The 9,178-nt window shown below is 45.8% G+C and overlaps 1 protein-coding gene and 1 long non-coding RNA gene across 2 annotated transcripts; one reads left to right on the top strand and one right to left on the bottom strand.

Annotated features, from left to right (window-relative positions):
• The first annotated feature begins 1,075 nt into the window (after window positions 1-1,075).
• LOC147991936 (uncharacterized) lies at window positions 1,076-3,030 on the top strand. The gene is made up of 4 exons (XR_015614780.1): window positions 1,076-1,262; window positions 1,464-1,827; window positions 1,910-2,003; window positions 2,086-3,030. It is a non-coding gene; the product is annotated as an uncharacterized LOC147991936 (long non-coding RNA).
• A 2,341-nt stretch (window positions 3,031-5,371) lies between these two features.
• On the bottom strand, window positions 5,372-8,795 carry LOC147991935 (uncharacterized). The gene is made up of 6 exons (XM_087538876.1): window positions 7,929-8,795; window positions 7,665-7,844; window positions 6,299-6,815; window positions 6,033-6,091; window positions 5,745-5,972; window positions 5,372-5,389 (listed from the first exon to the last, which is right to left on the bottom strand). Exons 1-6 carry the CDS (start codon window positions 8,793-8,795, stop codon window positions 5,372-5,374), a joined length of 1,869 nt encoding a protein of 622 aa, XP_087395002.1.
• Between the last annotated feature and the right edge of the window lie 383 nt (window positions 8,796-9,178).

Here is a 9,178-nt window from a genome sequence, read left to right as displayed (position 1 = left end):
GAGGTGGATGGATGCGATTATGGCTGGGGCTGGAGTTTAAATAGCTGGCGGATGGCAAGGCAAGCGATGGGGTGGTTAATAGTGGACGGCAGACGGGTGGACTGGTGGTGCCAAAGTAGGTTCATCAGCAACCACCCATGTTTAATGTAGGGAGGCGGAATGACGGACCGTCCTTTGAACGCGGAGGAGTCGCGTGCACCGGAAAGCGGTGCGCGCTCTGGAGTGTCAGTGAGAGGTTGCGTCGATTTGAGCCGGCATAAATGCGGCACTGATGCTTTGGAACGGCGTTGGCTGCTCCAGATGGAACGTGCATGGGCAAGGAAGGGTTTTTTGGGTGGGTCAGGGCAGGCAGAAGCGGGGGTAGCAGCAGTTCAGATCGCGCGGTCCGGAGGGTTGGTGTTGGAGATGCTCTAACCGACAGTATATGCATTTGGTTAATTAGTTAGCACGTCTTGAAATGTAAAGAAAAACGCTGTAGAATATCAAAAACGTTGTAAACATCAAATTTGCTGTCTACACTACAACATGGAACGATCATTTAATAACCAAATAAAATGACGGTGGCGGCTATCAAAGTCGCAGTGGACGTGGACCTCCATTCATAATATAGTTTGACTGATCTATCGCGGGTGGCGAACCCAAGTGACAGCCTTAATTTGGCCGCTGTAGTTGGCAACGCGATCAATCTGTCGCCCCAAGCAGCCTAGCTAGCTCGTCCCCGGGCTCCACATGGCAAACTCATGGTGTTCGATGCACTAATTAACTTGACCAGGTACTCGCGACGACGACCACGACGACCACGACGTGCGCATGCGCTGTACTCCTATGTTAATTGTCATATAAGTGGTGGAGATCGATCAGATTGACACGGTTTCGATACGATCATCGGTGACACGAGTGAAGTTGACGCATAGGTTGTCAGCACGTACATGGCCATATGCATGCATGCATGCAAGGGAGAGGATAAAATCGATCGGTACTGTATTACGGAGACAGAGCTGGCAAAGCCGTCGATGGGTAGTCCACAACCAAGTGTTGAGCTGTTAATGACGGATTAAACATCGCCCCCCTCTCCATCCTGAGTTGTAGGATGCGCGCAGGCGACGCAGCAGGCCAGCGAGTCCGCGTCAACATGTCGTTGACAGCCTATAAATGTATGCTTAGTCTGTTAGTCTGCTGCGTGAAGATCATCCCTTGGCTAGTGTGTTGTTGTCACGGGGCGACGGAGCTGGCAAACAGCCAAACAGCCGATGACCGACCGGGTACGTAGTGCCAAAGTGTGAGCTGATAATGGATCAAGCTTGTGCCGTTCGTGAGTGGCAGCCGGTTGGCCAGGGGTTCAGTAATACAGATGGAGGAGGAGCATCACCTTGCAGCTGCAGGATCTATACCGCCAGCCACCTGCAGGTCTATCTCTAGTTAGGTTCAGCTACGTTTGTTAATCATAATGCTTTCTCTTGCAGGAGAGAAAACAACCCGGTGGCCAGGTCAACTTGATGTAGGTGTGGGCACATGGCCATAGGGGAAAGGGGGCGGGCTAGGATTGCAGTGACAAGGGCACAAGGCCAAGGAGAGGATCAATGCCTACAGAGCTGTGTACCGGGAGAAGCACGGGGCCAAGGCTGATCCCCCGCGACATCCTGTTGTTCCGGAGTTTGTCATGAGGGCAAGAGGTGGGAATAAGAAAGAACGCCACTACCTTTCGACGGCGCAATCTCCACATCCTCGCACCCCAAGCTATCTCAGATCCGGGCACAGAACACGAGCTCAAGTCCTTCTACACGGAGTCGCCCGATGGCTAGTGTGTCTATGATTGCACAACTTCAGGTTTTTACCTTTCATTCGTCCTCCCATGTCTTTACACTCTTGTTTTCCAATCTTTATTTGAGATTATGATGACATACTATAGGTCCAATTGGAGGAATAAAAGGGTCGTGCGGGCGGCACAATAGAAGGAAGAAAGGGCAGAACGGCCGACACAAGAACCTCCCGGGGCAGTTACAGTTTAGTTCTTTCCTATAATACCTTGCCAACAGTATTATCCGATAAAATTCTTTGCTAAAACGCTAATAGAAATAATTGCAGATGCTTTGGCAAAATATCGAGGCTATGAAGCATGCCCTCCTCATCCTCATCCACAACCCTAGAGCTTGTGTCCATGGAGTTGATCCCTATCAGCAATTCATGCAGTGGCAACCACAATACCAATTCCCGTATCCACAACAACAACGACCGATTCCTTCTCAATAGTTGCAATAGTACCCAATGCCTCCTCGGGCGATGGAGTTCAACCAGACAGTTCAGTTTCAACTTTCAACCCATTGGGAAGGGACAAAATAAACAAGCTGGATGACCTAAAAATAAGAAAAGGTAGTACAGCAAAGACTGGAGGCAAGGATCAGGGACTGAAGATCTCTGTGAGTCTGCAAAGAGGACTAGTAGTATTCATGGACTAGGCTCGGCTTTGAGAATACTGGGTTTGTACTTGTGGAGGAGGGTGAAGTATTTTTTTAATGTTGGCAAGAGAGCTGCCAAATCCATTGATTAGAAAGCCGTGACAAATACAAACACCTAGACAGGGAGGAGCGAGATGAAACCTCGAAGAGAAAGAGAAGCAGAAAAGAAAACACAAGAGCTAGCAATCGCTAGGGAGAAAGAAACACAACGGGAAAACCTCATCCAGGATCAAAAGGAATGGAAGCCCCAGCCAGGTTCCACACGGTGATTACGTCACTAAGTATTCTCCTAAACCCAACGGTGGTGAGCTGCTGCCGTTCAAATGTACTTCTGTTGCATTTGCGCCATATTTCCCAAGATGTAAGGAGCAGTAGGGACATAGTTACTTCTTTCCTGCTGGAAGCAGGCCCGTACCAGCAAGTGCGCAGCCATTGGCCATCGTTGCAAGTCCCTTTGCCGCGCCATAGCCATGCCCGGCATCGCTTGATGATACGCTGCTGCATAATCCAAGCCGGCAGATGATGGACCGCAATCAGATATACAACCAACGTTGAAAGCACTGATTTTAGCAGGATCAGGCGTCCCCCTTTGGGCATCAACTGGCCCTTCCAAGTTGCTAGTTTACCATCAAATTTATCTAGCCAGAGGCTCGAGGTCGACTTTGCGCAAGGCGCGCAGGGATAGTGGCATTGCCCAAATACGTATATGATAGGGGATGTCTTAATTAGCATACCGAGCGGTTGTAGAATGGTGGCGAGGTCGCGATCCCCGCAACGAATAGGCAGGGTAGCACTTTTCATCAGGTTGGTAACCACACCAGTGATCAATCCGAACGAAGCTAGCAGCAACTACTGCACCATCTCCGCATCTCTCCGATGGGGGTTGATAAATAGGGCAACATTTGTTAGAAAATTAGGCAAGTTCATGATTAATTCCAGTAAATAATTCATAACAAGAAGAGATACTAGTATGCAAAAATCTAGCAAACTAGAAGAACAGCAAGACATGCATAACAGCAGCAAACACGTAACAGTAGCTGTAGAAACAGACATGAACAGAGGATGTTGGACGTACTGATCGTTAGCTATTAAGGGTGCGACAGTGTTGATGACGATGTTGGCGACGATCTGCTGCTGACGGCGATGAATACGACGATGAGTAGCACCGCCCGACTTGGACGGAAGACGACCCGTGATGACGAATTTGAGCAGTCGCGCACAGCGCTTCCCAAAAACCTAATTCGTCCTCTCCCGATGCAGGATCGCAAAGACGAACGGTTTCGGAGACCTGCTCTCCCACGCGCCGATGCACGCCGGCGTTTGGGATGGAGTAGACTACGATGGCGGCGCAAGTTGTGAGATGAGGCAAAACCCTAGGTGTTTTTCGGTGTATCTCTGGCCGCAGCCGGTAGCTGTATATATATTAGGACCAGAGGCGGTATTGTGTGGCGATCACAATCCCAAACCGACTCTGTTTCTAATTCGTATACTTACCGGACAAGAAATCAAAAACTTGTCTGCCAAGACATAAAAATAAAACGGCAAAAGGAAGCTGCGCTCCTGCAAGGAGACGGACCGGATTTCGGCGGACCATTCACGCGCATGTTGCATGTACGCGCCGCCTCGCCTTGCCTCGCCCCGGCCCGGCCCGGCCAGGCGAGGCGAGGCGAGGCGAGCGAGCGCGCGCGTGTGGTTTTCCCTTTCTCTTCTCACACATCACTTAGAGTGGTAGAGAGAACCCACTATATAAAGAGGTCCAACTCTTCTTCAACTTCCAAGGTGGAACTAAACTTAGCACCACCACTTGCCATTTTACACATGGGCTTTGAGATTTCAGAAATTGCTATGGGCCTAGCCCATTAATTCTAACAATCCCCCACCAGATCTCAAATACCCATTTAGAGATTTGCCTTCTCTCACCACTTGTTTAATATACCAGTGTTTCAGCAGAGACTGTTAAGTTGAACTTCTGCCTAGAACTTTAAGTTACATCCATTCACAACTTGACAATGGACTATGCCTTGAATTGCTAGTTTTGTGTGAACAGGTTTCACTCAAAGTCTTAACCAGTACCTGACCGCCAGTAGGCTACCCCGCGGTTTGGAGCTTATACGTCATACTCCCTGGTCTCTTCGTGAGTTTACTAGAGATCACCCAAATCTCATAGACTGCGACGTTTACAGTCAGAACTCATATAGGTGTGTTCTTTCAAGACTGCTCTGTAGGACAGCATCTTTACTAATTATAGCCAATAGAACCACATTAAGGCATGTTGCCAGCCTGCCTTACAGATCTGAGCCTTACAGCTCTGAGAGTTTTGCATCTTCACTTGGAGACGATCATAAGTTATTACTCTCCTCAGTTAACCAATAGCTTGTTCTTCTCAGATCCTAATTCACGGGATCTCCGATCACAAAGGTTGGGTTACTACTATGGTGTAACATCTATGGGTCTCATACCCATCTCCCTCGATGCAATATCTATCACATTTCGTGATAGCCCCTTTGTAAAGGGATCTGCCAGGTTTTTGTCTGTTTGTATATACGTAACAGTTATTACTCCGGAGTTTCTCAACTTCCTGACAGACTTCAAACGTCTTTTCACGTGTCTTGATGACTTTGCATTATCTTTAGAATTGTTCACTTTAGCGATAACCGTTTGGTTATCACAATTCATAAGAATAGCCGGTACAGGTTTTTCAACAACCGGCAAGTCCATCAAGAGCTCACGCAGCCATTCTGCCTCAACAGTAGCTGTGTCCAAAGCAGTTAATTCTGCTTTCATAGTTGACCTCGTCAATATGGTTTGCTTGCAAGACCTCCATGACACTGCGCCACCACCATGAGTAAATACATACCCACTTGTTGCGTAAAGTACATCAACATCGGAGATCCAATTTGAATCACTATATCCTTCTAGCACAGCAGGATGCCCTGAATAAGTAATTCCGTAACTCATAGTACCTCTCAGATAGCGCAGGACCCTTTCTAGTGCATGCCAATGATCATCACCCGGGTTGGACATGAACCTACTCAGTTTGCTCACAGCAAAAGAGATATCTGGTCTTGTAGCGCTAGCTAAGTACATGAGTGAACCGACAATTTGAGAGTATCTTAATTGATCTCTCGTTTCTTTCTTGTTCTTTCTGAGTGTCACGCTGGGATCATAAGGTGTTGGAGAAGGCTTGCTATCCATAAAACCGAATCGGTTCAAGACCTTCTCAACATAGTGAGATTGCGTTAATGTAATCCCACTCTCATCCTTAATAAGTTTGATGTTTAGAATTACATCGGCTTCTCCCAGATCTTTCATGTCAAAACTTTTTGATAGAAAAGACTTGACCTCATTAATTGCATTAATGTTTGTACCAAAAATCAGTATGTCGTCCACATACAAACATAATATGACACTATTGCCCCCACCATGGCGATAGTAAACACACCTATCAGCCTCGTTAATGACAAATCCTGCAGAAGTCAAAGTTCTTTCAAACTTCTCATGCCATTGCTTAGGTGCCTGTTTCAGACCATACAAAGATTTTAACAACTTGCACACCTTTCTCTCTTCACCCTTTACCACAAACCCGTCAGGCTGATCCATATAGATCTCCTCTTTCAACTCTCCATTGAGAAAAGCTGTCTTTACATCCATTTGATGAATGATAAGACCATAAGAGGCAGCCAAGGAAAGTAACACTCGAATGGTGGTCATTCTAGCAATGGCTGAATAGGTGTCAAAGTAATCTTCGCCTTCTTTCTGAGTGTAGCCCTTGGCCACTAGCCGCGCCTTGTATTTATCAATAGTACCATCAGGCTTTAGCTTCTTTTTGAACACCCACTTACAGCCCACAGGTTTACAACCATATGGTCTATCAGTTAGTTCCCAAGTTCCATTAGAAAGAATTGAGTCCATCTCATTATGAACAGCTTCTTTCCAATCATCTACATCCGGAGATGCATATGCTTCTGCAATCGTCTTGGGTGTGTCGTCCACAAGGTATACAATGAAATCATCACCAAAAGATTTTGCAATCCTTTGTCTCTTGTTCCTTCTAGGAACTTCATTGTTATCCTTCTCAAGGACTTCCTCATGTGATTGTTCGAAATATTCATCAGTTGTACTAGATTCAGGAATTATCTCAGAAGAAAATCTAGCAATGCTATGCATATCTTTCATAGGAAATATGTTCTCAAAAAATGTTGCATCACGAGATTCCATTATAGTATCAACATGCATATCAGGTACTTCAGATTTTACCACTAAAAACCTATAAGCAATGCTCCGTTGAGCATACCCTAGAAAGACACAATCCACTGTCTTTGGTCCAAGTTTGCGTTTCTTAGGAATAGGAATATTGACCTTTGCCAAACATCCCCAAGTGCGCAAATAAGAAAGTGATGGTTTTCTCCCAACCCACTCCTCATAAGGGGTTTTCTCTTTATTATTGTTGGGAACTCTATTCAGGACATGACATGAAGTCAATAGAGCCTCCCCCCACCATGCCTTAGATAAACCAGCAGTGTCTAACATGGCATTCACCAAGTCAGTCAATGTGCGGTTTTTCCTCTCGTCCACTCCATTTGATTGAGGTGAATAGGGAGGCGTCTTCTCATGAATAATACCATGTTCCTCACAAAATTCATCAAAAACTTTTGGAAAATACTCTCCACCACGATCGGACCTAAGACGCTTGATCTTTCTCTCTAGTTCATTTTCAACTTCAGCTTTATAGATTTTAAAGTAGTCTAATGCTTCATCTTTAGTTTGCAACAAATAAACATAGCAAAATCTAGTCGCATCATCAATCAAAGTCATGAAATATCTCTTTCCACCTTTTGTCAACACACCATTCATCTCACAAAGATCAGAATGTATGAGTTCTAGAGGTGCCAAGTTTCTCTCCTCGGCAGCCTTATGAGGCTTTCGAGGTTGCTTAGATTGCACACAACTATGGCACTTAGAACCTTTGGCAACTGTGAAGTTTGGAATTAAACTCATGCTGGATAGCCGAGACATTAAACCAAAATTAATATGACATAAACGAGAGTGCCAAATACTTGCATCATCATTAACACTAGCACAAATTTGGTTTACTGACTTATTGCAAAAATCTGAAAGAGAAAAGCGGAACAAGACTCCGCACTCATAGCCTTTTCCTATAAATTGTCCAAATCTTGACACGATTACTTTATTGGACTCTAAAACTACCTTAAATCCATCTCGACATAGAAGGGAGCCGCTAACTAGATTCTTGTTCATAGTAGGGACATGCTGCACGTTCCTTAGTTGCACGATCTTTCCCAAAGTAAACTTCAGATCCATCGTGCCAATGCCACGAACAGAAGCATGTGACCCATTCCCCATTAGGACGGAAGAATCCCTTGCGACCTGATAAGAAGTAAACAGGGAGATGTCAGCACACACATGAACGTTAGCACCCGAATCAATCCACCACGAAGATGATTGAAATACTGAAAGCACAATAGGTAAATTACCATACCCATCAGTATTGCTAGCGGTCACCATGTTGACAGTCTTGGAGCTTGTTTTCCCTCTGCGGTCTGCACGTTCAGGGCATTCCTTGGAAAAGTGTCCAGGCTTCCCACAGGCGTAGCACTCTAGCTCAGCCTTGTTGAACTTCTTCTTCTTGAAGGTAGTAGTCTTGGTAGGCTTGTTGAAAACAGGTTTGTTCTTCCCTTTGTTCTTGTTCTGTGGGTACCTCTGCACCATGTTAGCAGTAGGCTGAACCTCACCTCCTTTTTCAGTGGTATCTTTAGCCCGAGCTTTTTCTTCAACATCAAGAGATGCAATCAGATTTTCAACTGACATCTCCTGTCTCTTATGCTTCAGAGTTGTGGCGAAATTCCTCCATGAAGGAGGCAACTTTGCAATCATGCACCCAGCCACGAATTTGTCGGGTAGAACACATTTAAGGAGTTCAAGTTCCTTCACAATGCACTGTATCTCATGAGCTTGTTCAACCACAGAACGGTTATTCACCATCTTGTAGTCATGAAAACTCTCCATGATGTACAGTTCACTGCCTGCATCTGTTGCACCGAATTTTGCATTCAGTGCATCCCACAGAATTTTTTCGTCGTTTATGTGCATGTACACATCACACAGACGGTCAGCAAGAACACTCAGAATGCATCCCACAAACATAGTATTGGCTTCCTGGAACTTTCTCCGATCTTCGTCGGTCATTCCCTCTGGAGCACCAACACTAGCGTGGAAAACTTTCAGAGCAGTAAGCCAGAGCGTGGTCTTCACCTGCCACCTCTTAAAGTGCACACCGGTAAACTTATCCGGCCTCAGTGCATCAGCGAATCCAGCCATAGTTAACTCAGGAAATTGTCTATATTTAGGTTTTTGGACTGTTAGAAAATTAGGCAAGTTCATGATTAATTCCAGTAAATAATTCATGACTAGAAGAGATACTAGCATGCAAAAACTAGCAAACTAGAAGAACAGCAAGACATGCATAACAGCAGCAAACACGTAACAGTAGCTGTAGAAACAGACATGAACAGAGGATGTTGGACGTACTGATCGTTAGCTATTAAGGGTGCGACAGTGTTGATGACGATGTTGGCGACGATCTGCTGCTGACGGCGATGAATACGACGATGAGTAGCACCGCCCGACTTGGACGGAAGACGACCCGTGATGACGAATTTGAGCAGTCGCGCACGGCGCTTCCCAAAAACCTAATTTGTCCT

This window comes from Triticum urartu, chromosome 1A (genome assembly GCF_056163025.1).
Source record: "Triticum urartu cultivar PI428250 chromosome 1A, HENAU_Tu73, whole genome shotgun sequence".
Classification (NCBI taxonomy): domain Eukaryota; kingdom Viridiplantae; phylum Streptophyta; class Magnoliopsida; order Poales; family Poaceae; genus Triticum; species Triticum urartu.
The sequence above is the reverse complement of the archived record's forward strand: the minus strand, read 5'-3'. Positions and strand labels throughout refer to the sequence as shown.

Excerpts from the sequence above, each read along its gene's own strand:
- LOC147991935 (XM_087538876.1), bottom strand. The coding sequence starts at position 8,795 with ATGGCTGGATTCGCTGATGCACTGAGGCCGGATAAGTTTACCGGTGTG. Across the intron at positions 7,845-7,928 it reads ATTTACCTATTGTGCTTTCA|GTCGCAAGGGATTCTTCCGT; the intron begins GTATTTCAATCA and ends ACTTCTTATCAG. Across the intron at positions 6,092-6,298 it reads TGGTTGTAAACCTGTGGGCT|CTTTTCTCAATGGAGAGTTG; the intron begins GTAAGTGGGTGT and ends ATGTAAAGACAG.